This window comes from Plasmopara halstedii (assembly GCF_900000015.1).
Source record: "Plasmopara halstedii genome assembly, contig: Scaffold_1211, whole genome shotgun sequence".
NCBI lineage: Eukaryota > Oomycota > Peronosporomycetes > Peronosporales > Peronosporaceae > Plasmopara > Plasmopara halstedii.
Genome location: NW_020188126.1, coordinates 388,975 through 410,419, shown reverse-complemented (window position 1 = coordinate 410,419; position 21,445 = coordinate 388,975). Strand labels below are relative to the sequence as shown.

The window sequence follows — 21,445 nt, the reverse complement described above, 5'->3', positions numbered from 1 at the left end:
TGAACACACACCGCAACAAGCAATCTAAAATATTTTTCCACGAAAAACACGTAGTAACCCTTCGAGTGCCGTCCTGCCACCTGGAGTTGCAAAGATAGACATGCTATAAAGTATCTATTCGTTGGCAAGAACCAGGATGAGGAGCTTGACGTGTAACTCGTGAAAATGCTTAGAGGAATGGAGAGAATTTGAGGCTGCTGAAATAGCATGTCGCGGAGCTCAAACGACGCCTAGCTTACTGACAAGAGGCCATTGTTCACCCAGTAAGCCATTTCTTAGCGGTGCTGGCGCGGAAATAGCGGCCACTTACACAAATTCGATGACCTCGCGATTCTTTTGATTCACCCGGAGATACATGTCCTGCCGTTATGTAGCCCGTACAGGTTCAGAGGTATAAGTCACCCGCTCATGCACTCCGATTTTTGAGCGGATCACATCCTCAAGAGTTACGGTCTCAGCAAGGTTAAAAGATCACATACCTCTTTCAAGTGCTGAACATCTATATCTGGGATCTTGCAAAAGTACCGAATATTACTTGATCAATTTGTGAGATAGATGAAGAGGATATGTCGCTTCATCCACCTTCTGGCTTAAGAAGCTAGTTTCAGTGGGGCAGATGTCTGACCAACGCGTTCATGATTGACTTTGCGAAGGGCAAAGCACGCGGTAAACGCCGAGGTGGGCACTCACCACCGTGAAAATGTGTATCACCAAGTCCTAAACATTGTTCAGCCGGCCTCGCTTATGACTCTGCTGTGCAAATCTGGCTTATCTTCTGGGAAGGTCGCATCAGAGGACGCGCCACAGCGAGGTTCGCAACGGCGCAATGTAAATTCGGGTCAAATTGGTAATCTAAATTCCGAAAGTTTCGAGTGGACGTCCACCAGCCACTGGTTTTATGCTCGCAGGTCTATAAACCTTGGAAGTGAATCAATCCCTTGTCCGTCGTGTGAGCATGTGAAGGATGACAGTCGTAGAAGACTCCTCTCGAGGTTTTGAAATTCGGCGCGTTGAATATCCTAGGATTATCGGCATTCGTCCAATTACACGATTATGTTTTGAACATGATCTATGACCTGTGCATATGAGATGAGTAGCCACCAGTACGTTGTGCTTATCATGTCGCATGTTTTTTTTCTTTCGAGATGGCCACCTAAAAAGTCCGTGCACCACGAACAGTATTCAGTACTTGAAGTTCTTGTTATGGCGACCAGGATACATCATATCTACACGTTTGTTTTACGTGCGTACGTACGTTCCTACCCACAAATGACATGTTTAGCCACCGGTACATAGTGTCTATCAGCCGCATGTTCTCTCTCCCGAGATGACCACCAAAAATAATCCGTGCACTACGAACAGTATACAGTACTTGAGGTCCTCGTCATGTGGAACTATATGAGTCGCGTACCACGAGTAAAACATCATTTAATGTGCGGCTAGACTCTTTCATAAAACGGATTGATTTTGAAAGTGCGATGCTGCCCAAGGCTTTCAGCAAGCAACACATGTTGTATATGACCATTGCTCTGTCTATATTGCCCCATCAAGAGGCATCATCACGGTTGTGACATGCACCACTTCATGACTATTATACCACACCCCAGCACCAGTTGACACAATTCCTGAGAAAATTGGTAACAGGCCATGCCATGTCGCTATTTTTTGCGCTATTCTTGTGCAAGTAGGTGAGACCGCCAAGCCGCCTTTTTTTAATCCGCGAGAACAAAGACATTGATAAATCAACGATCCCACCATTATCCGAGGTCTGCTCGAAGGCCACGTTCCCAACGAAGCACCAAAGAAAGGTACCTTACAAGTGTTAATGTGGATGTATCGGTGATACGCATTGATTCTAGCGGCAATATACACTGATTCTAAGCTGGTGAAGCGCAGCAAAATACGATAAAAAGCCAATAACATCATTTGTAGTAGGGGTGGGGTTTCACGTGCCCTGATATGAAGAATGTGCGTCACCAGATGGTGTGATCTCAGAATAGTGTGGTTTATACAAGCTAGTGTGACCACATAATGGTGTGGCTACACTTAAACAAGAAGTTTGTACGTAACTGAGGCAACCAGTGGATATACTTTTGACTAGGTTTTATATAGATAGGAAAACCTATAGATTCGGATATAGGCGTCTCACCCGCAAAGAAACAAAGAAATACAGTTTACGTTTTAAGCGAAAGAGTTAACTAGCCTTGAGTTAAAAATGTAATTACTCTTGGAATATGTGGATTGCGATCCGCTACACTTGTACTGATTCTAAGTTAAAACGACTGTCACCGACCTTAACCAAGCTTGATCGTAGCAAATAAGCTACGGCAGCCCCGATGCACTATCGGATTTGAGTTTCAATCTGAGTTTCGTATGCTGTCCGTACGAGAAATGACATGTAGTTGGTATCACAACACATCAACACTTTATTGGCGTCTCACGATCGTTAAGATCAATGCGTCCGAAGCTGCAAATGCCCTCATCACCGTCAAAAAAGCCAAACAGCTCGCGTGCAGCGAGTGCAATGACACCATGTTCCGCGGCGTCCGCAATAGGCGTTCAGCAGCTCATGCACCGAGACATATTTTCACAAAGACCTTGCAAACCCCTTCATGCAATTGGGCGCGTGGTATATCGTCGCGATTACATTACTTTGTATGTGGCTGCGTCAGAGATTTATCCCTGATTCCAGAATTGCGGCATGAAGCAAGAAAATAAAGACATGGCTTATCGCTATATAAGCAGCCTGAATTCTTGTCACATACTACGTGGTTTGAATGTGCAACCACATATCTTTCCATCACGAATACAAGACCTTTTCCTATTGTATATTTCAAAATTAAAAGGCCAAGGTCCCATATTAATCGACCTACTGTATCAGAATTTCTTAGAAACCCCAACAGACTGCTTCATATATAAGATCGCTGTGTATGTATATCAGTTACTAAGGACCAAGCCCATCAATAGCGTACACAAACTCAAATTATAGCACCACAGCTCCTCAGAAGTGATATCAGCACAAGGTTTTTGTAAGGTTTAGGGGGCAATGTACCACATAGTCATGTATACTCTTTTCAAGCAAGAGTGAGACTGGCTTTTCGTGAAGGGGAGAGGAAAGCCGAGAGAAACAACCAGACGGCACCCTGGTCCAATCCACTGCATAGAGAGAGCTGACTTGCTGTCTTCTCGCGCTTTATAATCAGCAAGAGTGTAGGCGTCTAACGCCTCGTTAGGACTAGCGTACCCAATAGTGAAGGACGTGATATAGGTAAGGCTCTGAAGCTCAAGCTGGCTGTCAATAGGAATGCTCCGATGCCTTCGGGCCCCTCGTTACGATCGTCAAAGGGGCTACTTTTAGTAATTGCAAGTCTTTTCGTGACGGAGGCGGCATTTCCCGAGACTTTTGCGTACAAATGCGAGCAAAACAAGTGTTTGTATACGACTGATACGACTGGAACAGTATATACGGACCCAGTGGATTGCGTGAAAAACTGTCGTAGATCTAATTTGCGTAATGTAGACGAAGGAAGTGAACTTTCGGATGCGGCGAGTATACATGTCTCGTCGTCGCTCAATGGCACGTGCTCTAATTGCTCACTTGTGGTTCAATCTCAGTATAATTTTCCACAATTACTCGGAACATTCGATCTTACTCCTGAGTCGGTGGCTTCGTCTTCGTGCAATTTTACATGTGAAATAAATCTGGACACACCTTCTCTCTGGGTGCTGGAAGGTTCATCATCTGACTGCTTTGCTGGCACAGAAGACACGAGTGTGGAATGCTCTCGTGATGGAAATGCTACAATAATGGCAATAGATGTAGATGCTTTAGTCGATTTAATGCGAGTGCATAACAATTACAAATTTATTGTGGACCAAGTCACGACGCGATTAGGACCTGGAACATTCTCAGAAGCTTTGACATTGTCGGTTAAATTTGATGGAACAGGTTGTCTTGCGTCGTCAAGTAACGGACAACAAGCGTTCCAACTTGAATTGACATCCGAAGCCTATGAACTTATTGGAATGTTTACAAACACAGAAATTGTAGCAGAAAATCCTATTATCATGAGCTCGACTCCCGTGACCATTCGAGTCACAAGTGGCGCTGTGCTCAGTGCTGGTGCCTTCTTTTTGCTTCGTGTCGCGAGTGACAAGGAAGAACAATTTGGCACCATGATTGACAATGTTACAACCGCGTCAATGCTTCTTCCTGACTCTGGTATCTCGTCTCCAATTGACCTTGAACTTTATGTTGGTGCGTCAAATATCTCCTTCACCATTCCAGATTCTTTTTCAGGCAGTATCCAAAACGGCGACACAGTCAACATTATGTTTAAAATGCTCGATAATCCAGAGAACAGCACATATGCCATTGATAAGGTATACCTTTCAGCATATCAGGGACTGGCATCAGCAGTTGACAATTCTCCTATCAGGTTTTATGCGCTAAATGATGCAAGTAGATCATTGAAAGCAGCACCACTGGACATTATGACAGTAGTAGTTTATGGCGCTTGTTTTCTTTTTTCGTTGGTGATTATTCGATGGCATGGCTTACCGCTGACTGTCAGTACATTGTGGACGGATTTAGTAGCAATTACCGCATTGTTTTCATTTGCAGCAGCCACAGGAGGATACCTTGTGTGGGTCATTCAGCCATCAAAGGCATACGTGCATTGGTATACGGCCCAGTATTTTTTCAACAACGCAATGATTCTTTCACTCTGTTTTCATTGGGCTACTGTGCTATCGTTCAAGTGGTTCAAGAAACTGAGCTTTACTTCGCCCGTTGTACTGGCTTACATCTTAATTAATGCCTGCGTCTTGGCATTTGTTGTTGTTGTGACTGTCACGTCAGCCGAAAAACTTGAGTGCGTTTACGATATGGAGTCGACAGCTTGTTCATCGGAAGAAGAGTGTGCGTTGTCCATCGCTGCCGAGGGAAAAATTATCAGGTCTGCAATCGGAGAGTGCGATATGGAAACATTTTACTTGGCATTTGGCATGGGGTTTATAGTCTACACGCTAATGCTAATGGTCCTTGGCTGCATGGTCATGAGTCGAGGTCGAACGCTCATGTTGAACGAAGATCCGTCGGACGCCCGGATTCGCAAGTCTCTTACAATATTTTACATAATTATAGCCACGACATGTGTCTTTTACGTCTCAGCACAAGTGATATACATTGCACAATACGTTTCGCACAAGGGTGAAGAACACCAGCTTTCTGACGAGGTGTGGTATATTTTTGTCGTGTGGTTACCGCACAGTCTGCCACCACTCTTGCTTCTCTTCTTACAATGGAATCCAAGCACGGAAAATTATCGACACGAGGATGCACCATCATTGGACCAGTCGTCGAAGGAGGATGTTTTTAACTACACTCCACGATCATCCGGCTCGTCAAGCCACATGCCGTATTCAAAACTATTGCGCGATCGTTTAAGTATGGGAGACTCGCTTCTGAACAATGATGAACCAGGCAGCCGGTTGCGCATTATTGTGCGGCTCAAGTTACCCGCATCGTTTGATCGTGCGTGCTTTGTATCACTCGACTTTTACTCTTCCAAAGAAACGATAACGTCCAGCAATACGTTGAATAGTATCTCGAATGCGGCTGCGTGGAAATGCATTGGCACGACTGAACCCGTTGGTGTGGCAGGTGAAACGGAGTCAGTGCTGACTACAGGCTCGACTCACGCTATATTTCCTTTTGTCGCTGTGTTGGAGGTGCCTGTGATCGGCCCGGCGTCCAATACGTTGTTGCGCTTTATGGTGCATGCGAGCACGATTGGGAAGCGTGAAACGTCTGCGACGTATCTCGACCATTCCACTTCGAGTCCCCTTAGTCAAGATTCATCGACGAATCCGCAGATGTCGTTTCAAATGACAATGTTTCACCCTGTTCTTGAGTTTGTCACTTCTTCTCAGGCTGTCCTTGACGCCGCAGCAAGTGGCCATTCCTTGAATATCTATCCTTCAGACGACCACACGTGTGCGATCTTAGAAGAGTTTCCGTCGTTGCAGAGTGAAATAAATAACATTTTGATGGGCAACGTCAAAAATGCAGAATTGAGTGTCCAGACGGTCATGATGCCTGGTGACACGTCGAATCGAGATGATGCTGCATCGCATAAGAATATTGGTAACATCATTCGCTTTTTCCAATACGACACAGAAGATGGTGGCGGTGGACTTGTAGTTGAGGACTTGCAAGAGAGTGTCTATTCGAACGCCATTCCGCGTCAATTGATGGAGTTGATTGCTGCAGAACGACAGGAACAGGCAGATCGTGCTCGTGAGGATCTGCATAGCTTTCTGCACCAGAAAAAGGGAAAGCAAAATTTAGGTTTCTATGGTACATTAATTGGCCAAATTCAAGACGATACTGACTCTTCGCTTGCGCGTGAGTGGCTGGAGGATCGTGTGCGAAGACGCAAAGAATACGTGGCAATGTTGCGTCGAAATATTCAGTACCTAGTGAATCGTGACAAGCACAAAAATTACTTTAAAGCTAGTGTGGAGAAAAAGTCGGCGGATTTGCGCTTTGTACCAATTAATATGCATATTCAGGATCTGCTCATTGGCCCCACGAACGCGTTTATCAATGATGAAAGGAGACGATCGTCAAAAGAAGTCTCGGCATATGATTTTACGACGGTTGGTGCACCTGCTGCCCACGTGTACAAATTTAATAAAGGCGGGATCCTCTCATACCAGAATCGACGCAAGAAAATGGAAGCTAAGATTGCCGACGCCGACCTTGATTTGTCGAAATGGCCTGAAGAAATACGTGAATATGATGATTTAAAATGGGATTTGCAGTTGCGCATGGATTGTGCGTTTGCACAGGCACTAGCAGCTCTGACGTGCAGCTTTGTACGAAAGGTAGAGGTTGCTATCCAAAATCCAGATGCCATTCGTGGAGAAGATATGTTGCGCCAGATTTCGAGCTTGGGATTTCTTTTTCAGGTGGAATCGCTACTATCTACTCACGGTAAAGAGATTGGCATGCTAGAGGATATGGCTGGCTCTGTCGAACATTTGAGTTGTGTGGCATTTGTGATTCAAGATGTGCGAGACAAGCCGTTGAATCGGTTCTCGTTCCGTATGTCACGTCGCAAGGATGTTGCAGATGAAGCTGGGATCGTAAAGGTGACGGTGTCAAACAAGACCGGTGTGAAACGCTCGCACATTAAGTACATTGTGACAGTTCAGGTCACAACGAGTGATGTCGAGCTTCCAGAACGTCTGGCTGCTGGCGGGGAAATTCATGTCACACCGGTTTTGTTTTCGCAAGGTATTAATGAAATGCAAACGATTGCTAATAACACGGAACGTGCCAAGACAGAGCTGCAAGACATTATTAACTTTCGCAGTTTGAAGCCGCTGAAGGCATTTTGTGAAAAATATCGCCGTCTTATTGTTGCCATGCCAAATAGTGGTGCGAACGGTCTGTCATCAGGTCGAAGCCGTGTCGGATCACACCGCTATAAAGCCATGTCAACAGACTCGACACTTGCATGCCCGTTGCATTTAACCCAAGATGAAGTCACTCAAGAGTTGCGGGCTCTAGAGACATGTATCAATGAAGCGGCTCAGAGTTTGGTCAAGACGAAGCGGACGGAGATTCTCAAACGGTCATCGGATCTGTGTCGAGAATTGGGTGGAGGGCGTGTCACCGTATGCAAAAGTGCCAAAGATCGTACAGCCATGTCAGTTACATTGGAGCAGGTGCGTATATTGCAGCGCCATCACGACTTACCGGCACATCGCGTGCCAGCTACAGTCTCAGTGATGCGAAGTCATGGCGTGCGAATCGAGAATGCACTCAAGAATACCGGCAAGCGTCAATTTGCGTTTAATAAACTGCAGCGATCGCTGTTGCCTGAAGAATATCGCTGTCCTGACCAAGTGGGTGGCACTGGCAACGTAAGTTGAAGCATTAGCTTTGCCAACGAGATCCAAAGCAACATAAAGTTCGCAAAGGGCTCTACAGATCTGATAGTATTTTTGTCTTTTCATTACATTGTTAATCTAAAGATCACTAAATTGCATTTGCGTTGCAATAGCTAATGATGAGACGCTTGTTGAGCCGACAGCTACATCTTTAATACCACTCGCAGCTCTAGCTAGAAAAACTTGTGCGCCATGACGTAATGGGGACGTCGCAAGTCGAGTAATCGTTTCGACCTGATTACGTTTTCGCAATTTGGCCATCATTTCCTCATCAGAAATGCCTCTTTCGCTAGCCACTTTACGCCTTTCTGCCAGCTGCAGTAAAGATCACATTAATTACACGATGGAATAATCCATATAATCAAACGTATCCATACCTCTTTCTTGCGCATCACGTCGGTATAGTGACGCGAACTGGTCTGTTTCAAAATATCGCGCGATAGCACCGATCCACATATTTCTTCACCAAGATTTATTTTGCCCGCAGAAGCTTCGGTACGAGCAGAGTTCTGTCCCTCGGTGCTGATAGCGAGAGTGACACCATTTTGGCCTGCTGGACGAACTCGAATGTTGTTCTTGTGAAGATGGAGATCGCTGTTTGCAATGGGGGACCACATTGCGTTGTCGTCTTCCAGCAAATTAACACTTGCATCCTCTTCCGCCAAGTTGTTTCGGGTGTTCTCATCACCTGCATCATCATTTGTAAAAGCAGTGGCATACTCACTTAAGCTGTTGACGGATAAAATCGATTGACCCACGATCTCGAAAATTTTGGTGAGCTTTAGCTCAATCATGGTTAATGAGTTTGTTCCAAAGGATGACTGTGAGCTTACTGGAATCATGTTATCATAATCTGTGTCATTAGAAGTCTCTTCTACTACACGGCAATGGCCACCTTCCAAAATATCATCAAAAGGTTGGAGTCTTTTCGCCAGCCCGGAAAATTCCTGTCGAATTGCTGACATGACTCCGTTAAGATGATCAACGGCAGATTTGTTGACCCTAAGGGTCACTTTTGCTTGTCGAATTTCGTTTTCCAGACTGCTATATAAATCGCGGTCAAGGTTTAGATTCCCAACATACGACGCTTTAAGCTCATTGAGCTCCTTATACATTAATTCTTTGTTACGCCGACTGACAAGAAGACGTTCCTCAGCTTCCAACTTTTCCTTATCCAGTGATACGCTCGTGGCGACTTGAGCATTTATCTTTTCGACCACGTCTGTTAAACTTGCGGCTCCTGTCGTTAGCTTAATTTCATCCAGCAAAGCTTCGAAATCTGCAAATTTTTGTGCTTTGATTAAGTTAGCAGCGTTTAAAGCTTCACTTGCATGTTCTCGTTTCCTAATGTTCAGCAACATTCGACTTTCCTCCTCAGCTGACAAGTCGCCACGCAATTCAGCCAACATTTCATCACGCTCTTTAATACGTTGCAATCGCCACGTTTCCATCTTTTGAGAATTTCTTGCACGCACTTCGTGGTCTCCTAAATCTCGTGCTCGAGCCTTCCGCTCGACTTGTATCTGCAACTGCACATCCTGCAAAAACTGAACCGCACGACTTTTACCTACTTCGAGCTGTCGACAAAGCAGTTGTACTTCTTCTACTTCTCGCTCACTATTGTTAACTGCTGTGGTCATTCCAGTGAGTTGTGCATCTACACGCAGCTGGGTTGTTTGCAACCGTCGAATCATGTGTTCCAGTTGCCGCCGCGAGTGCATTTGCTCTTCCATTCCAGCAGTACACTGTGCTATTTCCTGCTTGATTCGATTGTTCCGTTTGGATACAGGAGTATCCTGGTTTTGAATCTTGCTAAGTGTTTCGTGTTCAAGTTGCAGAACTCGAAGCTCGTCCTAAAAACTCAACACAATAACGCATCACGATACAATAGCTTGTAAATTCTATAATAATTTGTACCAGAAGACTGTGAAGCTCGCGCTGTCTTCGATCCACCATGAGTTTAAGTTCGTTGAATTTTCGAGCATTTAAATGCACCCCGCCTTCCAGATATTCAATATCTCGCTGACCAGCATTTAACTCAAGCATTACACTGCTTCCAGTATCCTCTTGCAAACTGCGTTTCGAACCAGTCTCTCGTCCAGGCAACATTATTGGAGTATTGGCCTTGCGCACGGCCTCCACGAGCTCGCGTTTGTGCGTGATTTTCTTCATTTTATTAACCATAGTCTTACTAGGAACAAATTCATAGACTCCAGGACTGGATAATTCGGAAAGAGGCAACAGCTTGATCCGTCGTGCTGGTTCACTGCGTTTCTTAAAATGGTTTTCATATTCCTTCACAGGCGAATTCTGTCGTCCAATACACACAACATACGTAAGTGTCGTCGAATAATCAGTATCGCTAACGTACCCCTGAAATGTCGGAGAAGTTGCTAGCCATGTTGATTGATGTTATCTTGCGCTAGTTGTCCATGTCGCTTTTCAGCAAGACCCAAACCTTTACTCTGAAACGACCAGTAGGATAGTCTACAAAAATATCCATATACTTTTGGTTGTGAGCGTAATGTGACTAAAAAAGGCTCGGTATCTTATTAAGCCAAGATAAAGCGTGGTGTGAGCAAGCTTTTTAAGTTTTAACAAGCGAGTTTAATATCTACAATAGATGTTAGTTGGTGGAACACCATCATCAAGATTCCACCGCTTGAATAATATGTTGCAAATTGTTATTGATGTGCTTTCCAGCTTTACCGCAACTTATGATCGCCAATAATACACAAGCAACATTAAAAGCTCCACTTCTGACCAGCCATACAGCAAGATAGTATGTCAGAGAAAGCACCACACGTACTTGGCGGGACACGGCCCAACGTGGATAAACGGTTCCATTTAGCTGACGAAGACGAAAATGACGAGAGCCAGCCGACGCCATCAATCTACACGTTACAGGCCGAAGACGACGTTCCTGAGGTCACAACCATGGAGAGTTTGTGCATGAACTGTCATGAGGACGGCACGACCAAGCTGCTGCTCACGATGATTCCTTACTTTCGAGAGGTGATTCTCATGTCGTTTGAATGCGAACATTGCGGCTTTAGAAATAGCGAGGTACAGTTTGGAGGCAAGGTGCAGGAGCAAGGAGCCAGGATCGAGCTCAAGCTGACACAACCAGAGGTACGTACGACCATCCTTGGCTTTTGAAACCAACTACTGATCTTTTCAAAATCACTACAGGATCTTAATCGCCAGCTGATCAAAGGCGATGCTGGAATGATTTATTTTCCATCTCTAGACTTTGAGATTCCTCGTGGAACTCAGCGAGGTAGCATTAACACTATCGAAGGTGTACTGCAGAAAGCGATTGAGGATCTACGTGCAAGCCAAGAGCACCGTCGTGAGATCGATCCTGAAACCACTGAGAAAATTGATGAATTTATCGCAAAACTCGCACTCATGTCGGCAGGTATCACTCTACCATTCACATTAATTTTAGATGACCCATCGGGTAATTCGCACATTGAAAACCCACTGGCGCCTATCTCTGACCCTGAGATGAAAATTACGCACTATTATCGCTCTGAACAGCAAGATCTGGATTGTGGACTGCAGCCAGATTTGTCCCATGACGCCCCTTCGCAAAGTCCTCGTGTGCTCCCGCACCGAAATGAAGGTCTGGACAAGTTTGTAGAAGAAGCCAATATTGCCAAGAAAGAGGTGATTCAGATCCCTGCCGATTGCTACGCTTGTCAGGCGCCTGGCGTCTCTTGCATGTGCATGACGGACATTCCTCACTTCAAGGAAGTAATTATCATGTCTTTTAACTGTGAAGCTTGTGGCTTCAAAACAAATGAAGTGAAAGCAGGTGGTGCCATCCCACCACAAGGCGAACGTATAACGTTAAAGGTGGACCCGCACAAGGACCCTCATGTTATGGATCGTGATATTCTCAAGGCTGACTCGGCATGTGTAAACATTCCCGAGATTGAGCTGGAGATGGCGCACGGGTCGCTTGGTGGTTTGTACACAACTGTCGAGGGCTTACTCGATAAAGTTCGCCAGAACATTGAGGATGGCAATCCATTTGCTGTTGGTGATAGCGACGGCGGTCGCTCATTGCTGAACGCTTGGTTGGCTCGCCTGGATGCTTTGAAGCGCGGTGACGAGCCTTTTACCCTAGTCTTGGAGGACCCGCTAGCTAACTCTTTCATTTATTCACCGTTTGGCGCTGCTGAAGACGACCCATTCATGACTGCTGAAAAATTTACGCGTTCAGAATACGAAGACGACGTTTTAGGTATTTCAGATATGAAGGTAGAGCATTACTCAGACGATAAGGGTTTAATGAGTATTACTGAGGAGGATGAGGACAAGTCCTCCGAGCCTATCCGCAGCGACAAGGAAACCATGGGCGGTGGCCAAGCGATCGACCCATCTAAATATCATCCAAATCCGGCAGCTGTCATGGAAGTGCGACAACAGCTCGAGTTGAAAAAAGGTCGACAATAAGATGTTTTCAGCAGATCGTGCAAAACGCGCTTTAATTAGTTCACAGGCGCTTAATATAGACGTTTATTCAATTAAAAAGCAATATGTAATATTTCGTAAACACTGTATTTTCTGTCAAAATGCTTGAAAAAAGTGTTAGATTTTTCATTTTTAAATTTTTACTTTCCATTTTTCTCTTTTATTATTTCTCAATAAATCTTACTATATCTCCCACTTCCCTCACTATGGCATGGCAACTCCAGGAGCAGGAAGACGCTCGACGTCAGCGTTTCGAGAAATATTTGCAGCAGCAGGAAGAAGAAGAATTGCAGCAACTGCAAGTAGGAATTAATCAACGGGGCACCTCGCGTTGGATAGATGTGTGTACGGACGTTAACTTTGTCGAGCGCAGTCGCTACCGCAAACCTGGTGCAATAAAGGCTCAAGAGCGATATGTGCGACGCGACATACACTGCGGAGTGGCATCTTGCTGGACTTGTCGTCAAGCTCGCGCACTCTTACCAAGACAAATGCTACCGAGAATTCATGACGGTGAGTACGTCTTGCCTGATGCTTTCAGTCTTCTGCAGTGTATAGACTTGTTTGAAGAGGAGATACTCTTTAGGTGTGCGGCGCCGCGTCTCTTAGTTTTAGAAAGCGTTTATAAAGCTGCTTTACGAATGGCTTCGAGTCGCAATGCGGCCAGACTTCGAAAGATTTTTAAAGGAGATGATCCATGCATTGGAAGGCATGTATATTTCTATCTCTTTCCAAATCAGCACCATGTCGAGACCTTTGTCGAGCCAACAGCTGGAAATGATCTGCAAAGCGTACGCGACGATCAAGTATTGCTTAAAACCGTCATATGGTATGTCACACAGGGGCATTTGCCACCGGAAGCGAAGATTGTGTACATGACGAGAAATGTCGATGCACCACTAAGCGTGCAGCTTGTCGCAACGGCTAATGTCCAGGCAGTCACATGCAAGACATTCTTAGCCGAGCGATTACAAAGAAACACGGCGGAAACGGCGCTTTTACTGGAACTTGCAGCTAATGCGGCTGAGGCTATATTGAATGAGGAAACACAGCGTTTGCCAGACGAAACAGGTCATTTGATTGCCAAACAATCCGAATTTGCACCTCACTTAAACAGTGTGCAGTTACGAGAATTGCTGATACGACCGAATTCACAGATTGTAGCTGGAAAACTTGAAGTGAGTACGCACGACCCACTAGAAGCGTTTGTGGCTGTTGAAGGACCACGTGCAATCGACAAAGTGTTTATTTACGGACGAGCTGCAATGAATCGAGGTATGCACGGAGACCGAGTGGTGGTCGAGGTATTGAATCGAACGTTCTGGCGCACTCCGCAGAGTGATCAAGTGCTGGTGCATTATACACAAGAAGACGATGAAGACGAAAATGATCATGTTTGCGCAAAGTCAGAGGACCAATTTGGAGTGATTCCAACGGGGAAAGTTGTGGGAATATTGAGCCGATCATTTCAATATCACGTTGCCACAATCAGTGCTTCTACTGTTAATGCAGGAGATGACCACGCGCTTGCTGTGCCAATGGATAGGCGCTTGCCCAAGATTCGCATTCGCTCCCAGCGACTTGATGTGCTTTTAGACAAACGTCTTAAGGTCGCTATCGACTCCTGGGCTGTGGATAGTTCATATCCTAATGGACATTATGTTAGCATTCTCGGTTCTTGTGGTAGCTTGCAGACGGAGCTTAGTGCATTACTTGTGGACCATGAAGTGGACGGTTCTCCATTTAGTGAAGCAGCACTAGCGTGTCTTCCATCCAGCAAGGAGTGTCCGATTGATATTGAAGGCAAATGTGTGGCTGAATGCTCGACCGCGAACAGACCACCGAGGTGCGAGCTGTTGAATTGGAATGTTCCCGAGGACGAAGTAGCGCGACGCCGTGATCTACGGAAAACGCACCGCATCTTCAGTGTCGATCCTGCCGGCTGTCAAGATATTGATGATGCTATGTCGATTCGTCGCTTACCCAATGGAAACATCGAGCTTGGCGTGCACATTGCTGATGTCTCGTACTTTGTTGAACACGGTTCGGCACTAGATCTTGAAGGAAGACACCGTGGAACAACTGTGTATTTGGTGGGACAGCGTCTGGATATGCTTCCATCCGTGCTCAGTGCTGATCTGTGCTCGCTTCACGAGAATAGAGATCGTTGTGCAGTGAGTGTCATATGGGAACTGGATGGCAAGACGTATGATTTCGTCGAAAATACCACATGGTTTGGCCGTACAGTCATTCGTAGTTGCTCTTCAATGACTTATGAACAAGCTCATCGATTGTTGCAGGGTAATAATGCTGATGTTCATGATGCACAAAGCGGTGGCTCAGTGAAAACGCAAGTTCTCCAGGAAGAGGACTATGAGGGTGTAGCTGGTGGACGCATCCCTATGCAATTGCAGAAAGATCTTCGCGAGGATCTTCGTATCATTACAGAAATTGGTCGACGGTTAAGCCGTTTGCGTGGCTCTCAAGGTGGTTTGGATCTGTCAAAGAAAGAAGAAGTGCGTTTTTCTATGAATGTCTCGGAGTTAGGCCAAGAAGTCATGGTGCTAACTGAAAAAGAGAGTCTGGAGATTCATGGCACGATTGCTGAAATCATGATCCTAGCCAACTCAACAGTAGCTCGCAGGCTCGTAGAGCATAGTCCGACCCACGCACTATTACGTCGCCATTCACCACCATCTGGAGATAGATTTACCCAGCTTGTTGACCTCGCAAAGGCCCGTGATGTTGCCATTGACGCTACAAACAATTTGACGCTGCAGCAATCGCTAGCAAAGGCTGAACAATCGGGACGTATGGATAGTAAGACAATGTCACTGTTAAAATCCCTAGCTGTACGCGTTATGACCGAGGCTGAATATGTGAGTTCGGGCGACGTCGCAGCAGGAGACGCAGCGATGGATAACGGCGACTTCACTCGATTTGCACATTACGGTCTGGGGCTGCAGTACTACACGCACTTTACGTCACCTATTCGCCGTTACGCCGACATCATTGTGCATCGTCAGCTGCTAGCATCACTTGCAGAGTCACGCCTAAGGCCAGTATCACAGCATACTGCGCTGCGTCGACCTGTAGCGTTGGCACTACCCACGACACTTGTTGCTTCTGTCATGACATCTCAGAATAATGAGAACGTCGTTAAAGGCTCTGATACATTTATAGACAGAAAGCTTGTCGTAAGCACTTCGGCTGATACATCAGTTATGGAAAGTGTAAAGGTGTTTCCATCGGAGGAATTGGTACCACTGGCTCGACACATAAACAAAAAAAATCGTCAAGCGAAACTCGCAGCTCGCGCGTGCAACGTATTGTTCCTGGCGCTATATTTCAGCAGTCATACGGTTAGAGTGCCGGCGATTATCACAGCGCTCAAACAGAATGGCTTTATTGTTTATGTACCAAAATACGACATTCGTGCTCCTGTGTATCTGCGTGACAGAAGTCGTGTCGTGCAAATAAATCCCTCGTTGTTGGGCGTTCGCGTCGAGGATACCGATTCTGCCAGTGGTGCATTTGCAAGCGCCGAGTTCATTCGTCGAATTCCTCAGGCGCATCTGCTTTGGGATGAGAACGACCGTGAGATTTTGGAGGTTGTAGCACCTGGCGATAAGCGCATTGCGTTTCGCGTTTTAGATGAGGTGGAAGTTCAAGTGTCAACTGATCTCTCGACTTCGGGTGCTCGTATACCACAACTCCAACTGCTGCTCGTCGGCTTAGGAACTTCTACACGTAAAAAAACCGTTGCATCTTCGCTTACAGAGTTGCAACGACTTGTCCAGACAGAATACGAGGTTAATAGTGATGCCAGTTGTGCCAAGGCCAACTCCATGTCACAGATCAAAGCCGTGGATGAAAACTCGACGTCGGGTCTGTACCAGCGTCTCATTGATGGCCCGAGTCTTTCTCCTTCTAAGGATCTAGCGAATCGAAAGTCTAGACTAAAGGAACAGAAAGAAATGAAGATTGCTCAAACTTTGAGACGTCGAGGTCCTGGACGTTTGATCTTTGGGAACTTCTCCTCGAATTTGCGTCACCATTATCAACATAAACTCGCCCAATATATCAGCGAACGATCACAAGAGCGTGAGGAAGAGCTGAAAATTCAGCGTTTAACCCACACGTTGTCTACAACGACATCGGTTCAGGAAGCGCAGCGTGCTGGGCGAGAGGCGCTTGCTCGGACCCAACGACTTGCCGCCGAGAAAAGACATGACCGTATCAATCGTCGCAACAAGGCTGGCAAATAGACAAACACATTTATACACACATCAATCGTGTTGTACACATTTAGAGTGAACGATGCTCAGTATATTCTGCTACGGTGTTTCGATCAGTTCTTACAGCTCAGTCTCCTTCAAAGAATACGCGTCGCCCGCACTGTATTGAGCTGCTGAATAAAAAGCGTTTTCGTCGAAGTTGTCCATCTCGGAATCGTCACCGTATCCCTTGCGGTTCATCATGGCCACAAACTCTTCGAAGCTAATGACACCGTCACCATTTGCATCGACATCGTCAATAATTTCCTGTGCCTGTTCTTCGCTACCCATAAACTGTACAAGATCGGCCTTAGTGATGTGGCCTGTGTTCGTCGTATCAAAATAATTAAATGCGTTGATCAGGTGCTCCTTCTGGTTAGATAAATTGCGCTTCATCGTTGCTGCTAAAAACTCCGGATAGTCAACCAATCCGTCTCCGTCGATATCAATGCCCTTCACTAGGTCCAACACCTCCTCTTCAATCATGCCAAGACCCGTATCGCGAAGAGCCTCGGCGAGCTCAGAAACGGTTATGACGCCGTTTCCATCAGTATCAATTGCCATAAATTGGTTCTTCAGCTCCGCTATCTCTCCTTCCGTAGCCAAATCAGCAATGACACCAAGAGCCGCTTTTTTTAATTTGTTATTGCCCGTGAAGCGTTTCAAGCTCGAAAAGATATTCGGGTTGAGTGTCATACTTGACCTTGGAGCAGCACCTGAAATCCACGGATGGAGCAGGACTTCCTCTGCAGTCAGACGCTTGGAGGCATCCACCAACAAAAGATGACTGATTAAATCCTTCGCTTCATAACTCACATTCGTCCATTCGGGTGAGTCAAAGTCATATTTTCCAGAACGCACTGAGGCAAAAATCTCTGGGTCCGTATCGCCATAAAATGGTGGATATCCACAGAGCAAAATGTACATGATTACTCCAATACTCCACAAATCGCATGACTTGTCATAGTGGCGACCCAGTACTTCCGGAGCAATATAATACGGCGTGCCGACGCGCGTCGTCATTACTCCTGCACTCAGTCCATCGTCCATACGAGATAGTCCGAAATCAATAACCTTTAACTCGGCATCTTCAGATTTAGTTGCAAACAAAAAATTCTCTGGTTTAAGGTCGCGATGGCAAATGTCTCGGTCGTGACAATGCTTGACGGCATCTGAGATCTTACGCACAAGCACTGCGGCATCAGCTTCACTATAGTGACCACGAGCAATGATGCGGTCAAAAAGCTCACCACCTGTGCATAATTCGGTAACTAGGTGGAGGTGGCGATTGCCTTCGCAAACGTCATAAAGTTTAATAATATTGGGATGGTCCAGCGTCTTAAGAATGCTAATTTCACGACGCATTGTCTCTGGACGACTCACTTTAGCCTTAGGGATAGTCTTGATGGCCACTTTTTCGCCTGTGGCTTTACTTATGCCAACACGTACGGTACCGTAATGACCGTGGCCCAGCTCCTTCTTCTCAATATCGTAAAAATCGTTAATATCGCGCAGCTCGCCGGTAATCTGTAATGCATCACGAGATACAAAGCATTACTTGTTTTGTGTCATTAAGAAATCAAAAAAGAGCAATTTACCAGCTCTTTAAACGGCTTGCGCTCGCGGGTTTGTGGCTTACGTCGTACGGAAGCGGGTGCCGCAGGAGGCAAGGGGGCAGACGCTGAAGCCGCAGTCGACTGGACTGAGTCTCGCGCAGTACTCTGCTGCTGAGCACGCCGGTGTGACGCGTGGTTGCGCTTGCCATGAGGCCGCACGTTGGCGACACCGTCGGTGTTGTTACTGTGACTGTTGCCCATCAAAAAAAGGTAGAATTCTGGAGTGAAGGGAGACGAAAGCTCAAAAAGATTATGGTAGCAGAGCAATTTGGCAAAATTTGACAGTCAGCTCCACATTTCAAAAGCAAAAATTAAATGGATTTTTTATATCTGAAGAGCCTGTTTGTAATATGGATAACGGTTTTGGAAATCAAGGCATTCAAATCTATACGCTAGGAAAAGAGAACAGGGACAGCGAGATCGAGGAGAATGAGCGCAACAATTGTGTAAATCGAGGAGCATGAGCGCAATAATTGTGTAAATTGACACGTGAAATAGATTCTTACTAGGTCCTGATATCATTGATGCGTACAAATGTTATGGAGGAAAAAATCATCAGACTCAAAAGGTTTATCTTCACAAGTAAGACTTCGAGGTAGAAGAAGCTAGCGCCTCAGCCAGCTGTAGCTCAAAATCGAACCTGGCATCGATGAGTGTAAAACGTTCTATTATAAGTCATTGGAGTGGATACAGAAGAGTTGCTGAAATTGATAAATGCAAGTGCTTTTGGATTTTGCTTAACGTTAATGGCGCGCTCTCAACCCCAATCGTTTCCTTGGTCTGTCAACATGCAAAATTTCGATTTATAGCTAATGTTTGCTTTTTTGTCGAGTGTAAACAACGGCAGTTTCAGCTTCATCAACTTAACATAAGGGAAAAGCAAAATTAATTATAGACAAATATTCAGGTTAGATACAACAATGGAGATAGAACACAATGAATGATACATTATCAACAGTGTAATCAAGAAGTGCTGTCAATCTAGTGAAATTCTCATCCGCTTGCTTACATGCACCCATTTGAAATTCGCAAAAATGGATAAGCTGGCCAACGAAGCGGCCTCGAATCCGCAATCTTGCTTGGCTGGTTCGCATCAACTAATTTGTGATTTCTAATGGTTTCGCGAGCGAAATTTACTGTTATACTGTCGGGGTTCCCATCATGAATATAAATAAGCCATTAGCTTGGAAACTGATTAATAAGCATACTTAAACTCAATGAAATCAACTTTACCGTTGGATAAGCCCCTGAATACTAGGCAGTCTCATATCAACTTTGCTCTTGAGCACTGCCGATTGAAAACGTTATGGCGAGCACTATGACCAGGCCTCTGCATATAAGGCCTTCTCAAACTATAAGCCTTAAAAGCCGTACTTCATTCTTGCATGATACCTCATTTTAAAACTTATCAAACATTTTTTTTATAGTTCACAGTCCGCGGAAGGTTTGTCGCCTATAAAATTGTATTTTAAAGTCTGTTGAACGATTTCATGCTCATGATATCGGCTAATAGTAGTGCCATTGCTACTGCAAATGCTGTCGACGAGCATTCGCAAGCCAAACGGTCATACACAGGATATTCGGATCGCAAATGACGCCGTTTTAAAAAAACATCTGACAGAATACGAACGTTGAATTGCTGCCCTAGACCCGACATCAGGAGACGTTGTAGCTGTCAGGTGTCATTTCTATGTTGTCGTCGGTCGAAAAATCAATTCGAAGAATGCAAGTGCATCCTGGACTTTCGAGAAGCCACCATTCAGACCCGAAAATAATCATCAGCACCACAAAACCAACCATCTCACCAAAAACGGGACTATTGCACGCTCCCACCGGAACGGATGGACAGCATGATGCATGACAACAAAGTCGTTGTCTATGTGGAGCCACATTTGAGAGCATTACATTTTATACTTCGTAAAGCATCGTCGAAGCTATCATCGGAGAGCTCCTGTTACAAGGTGAAAAAAGCGGCAACAAACCTCTTGCAGCTGATTGTCTTAATATTTCTTATCAAACAAAGACAGCAGGTAATTGTTTAAGTAAAACATTTTTGAATTAGCTGTCAAATTAGTAAGCCAATCAATGTCGTTCCGTATGGCAGTTGAAGCGATACAATCTGCAAAATAAGTTTATCTGTCCTCAAATTGGGGCACTACAATGGATTTGGAGCCCCCAAGCATGCACGAGTTGAATGCGCTAATTCATTCTACAATATCATCGATAAAATTGAATTTGGAAGTGTTTTCTGTTGTCTTTGATGGATCATCTTCATCCATTGATGAGAGGACCCGTTTTTCCAGCATTCACAAAATTAGATTTCTTACGTTATCGTAGTCCCATTTGAAGGATGCCACACAGGAGAAGCCATGTACAAAATGTTCAAGGAGCTGTCAAGTAAATTTTGCTCTGACTGGCCTCAGAAACTGATCGCATGCCCAGCAGATGGAGCGGCCAATATGACCAGGCCTATATCCGGCGTTGTTTCGAATATTCAAGATTTTGCTACCGAACGAAGCTTTATCAAGGTTGCATCAGATTTACAATGTTTTGCAGGAGTCATGCGAAGCACTCGACCTAACGATATCATAGATAATAAACAGGAAAAGTAGGAGATTCGAAGAAGAAAACTATTTTGAAAGCGGTATATCCTCAATTGTCGGCAACGTGCTGGGTTTCGATGAGCCACGTCAGGCGATGGTTGCTGAAACATCGCCAACAATGGCTTACCACTTCGATCGTCTCTGCAATGAAGGAAGCAACCTACTTCGATGACTTCCTGATCTGAAATGATGGATATCGCTTGCAGCTGTCAGCGATGTTTCTTCGCAAATCATTCATGTTGTCAGGTTATTGCAAAGACGTATCATTTCTCTGGCATCGCTGGCGGCTGAAACTTAACAGCTAATTGTGAGCTAGAAGATAATGGCTTTTGCTGAAATCTAATGGAGAAAGACGTTGTTGTCCTTGGATTCCGACCGGTACACTGTTGTTTAAATCTGGACTGTCGGGAAGGAAGGGATCATCAAGGTTTTGCAAGACCAAGAAAAATCTGCTATTTAAAACCTCTTTGAGGCAGTTGAAGATCAGAATTACGACGACGAGAAA

At 45.3% G+C, this 21,445-nt stretch overlaps 6 protein-coding genes across 6 annotated transcripts; 4 read left to right on the top strand and 2 right to left on the bottom strand.

Annotated features, from left to right (window-relative positions):
- Positions 1-744: 744 nt before the first annotated feature.
- PHALS_00765 (uncharacterized protein) lies at positions 745-1,075 on the top strand (the record flags this gene model as incomplete). Its single annotated transcript, XM_024730495.1, has 2 exons — positions 745-947; positions 1,024-1,075. The coding sequence occupies 2 exons, from the start codon at positions 745-747 to the stop codon at positions 1,073-1,075; spliced, it is 255 nt and encodes an 84-aa protein (XP_024580766.1).
- Positions 1,076-3,312: 2,237 nt separating this feature from the next.
- On the top strand, positions 3,313-7,944 carry PHALS_00764 (Inositol-polyphosphate 4-phosphatase; the record flags this gene model as incomplete). The annotated part of the gene is made up of 1 exon (XM_024730494.1): positions 3,313-7,944. One exon carries the CDS (start codon positions 3,313-3,315, stop codon positions 7,942-7,944), a length of 4,632 nt encoding a protein of 1,543 aa, XP_024580765.1.
- A 96-nt stretch (positions 7,945-8,040) lies between these two features.
- PHALS_00763 (uncharacterized protein) lies at positions 8,041-10,363 on the bottom strand (the record flags this gene model as incomplete). Its single annotated transcript, XM_024730493.1, has 4 exons — positions 8,041-8,277; positions 8,340-9,815; positions 9,880-10,272; positions 10,334-10,363. 4 exons carry the CDS (start codon positions 10,361-10,363, stop codon positions 8,041-8,043), a joined length of 2,136 nt encoding a protein of 711 aa, XP_024580764.1.
- A 383-nt stretch (positions 10,364-10,746) lies between these two features.
- Positions 10,747-12,426, top strand: PHALS_00762 (zinc finger protein zpr1; the record flags this gene model as incomplete). The annotated part of the gene is made up of 2 exons (XM_024730491.1): positions 10,747-11,094; positions 11,155-12,426. The coding sequence occupies 2 exons, from the start codon at positions 10,747-10,749 to the stop codon at positions 12,424-12,426; spliced, it is 1,620 nt and encodes a 539-aa protein (XP_024580763.1).
- A 224-nt stretch (positions 12,427-12,650) lies between these two features.
- On the top strand, positions 12,651-16,712 carry PHALS_00761 (dis3-like exonuclease; the record flags this gene model as incomplete). Its single annotated transcript, XM_024730490.1, has 2 exons — positions 12,651-12,957; positions 13,015-16,712. The coding sequence occupies 2 exons, from the start codon at positions 12,651-12,653 to the stop codon at positions 16,710-16,712; spliced, it is 4,005 nt and encodes a 1,334-aa protein (XP_024580762.1).
- Positions 16,713-16,802: 90 nt separating this feature from the next.
- On the bottom strand, positions 16,803-18,538 carry PHALS_00760 (calcium-dependent protein; the record flags this gene model as incomplete). Its single annotated transcript, XM_024730489.1, has 2 exons — positions 16,803-18,248; positions 18,320-18,538. The coding sequence occupies 2 exons, from the start codon at positions 18,536-18,538 to the stop codon at positions 16,803-16,805; spliced, it is 1,665 nt and encodes a 554-aa protein (XP_024580761.1).
- Positions 18,539-21,445: the final 2,907 nt, after the last annotated feature.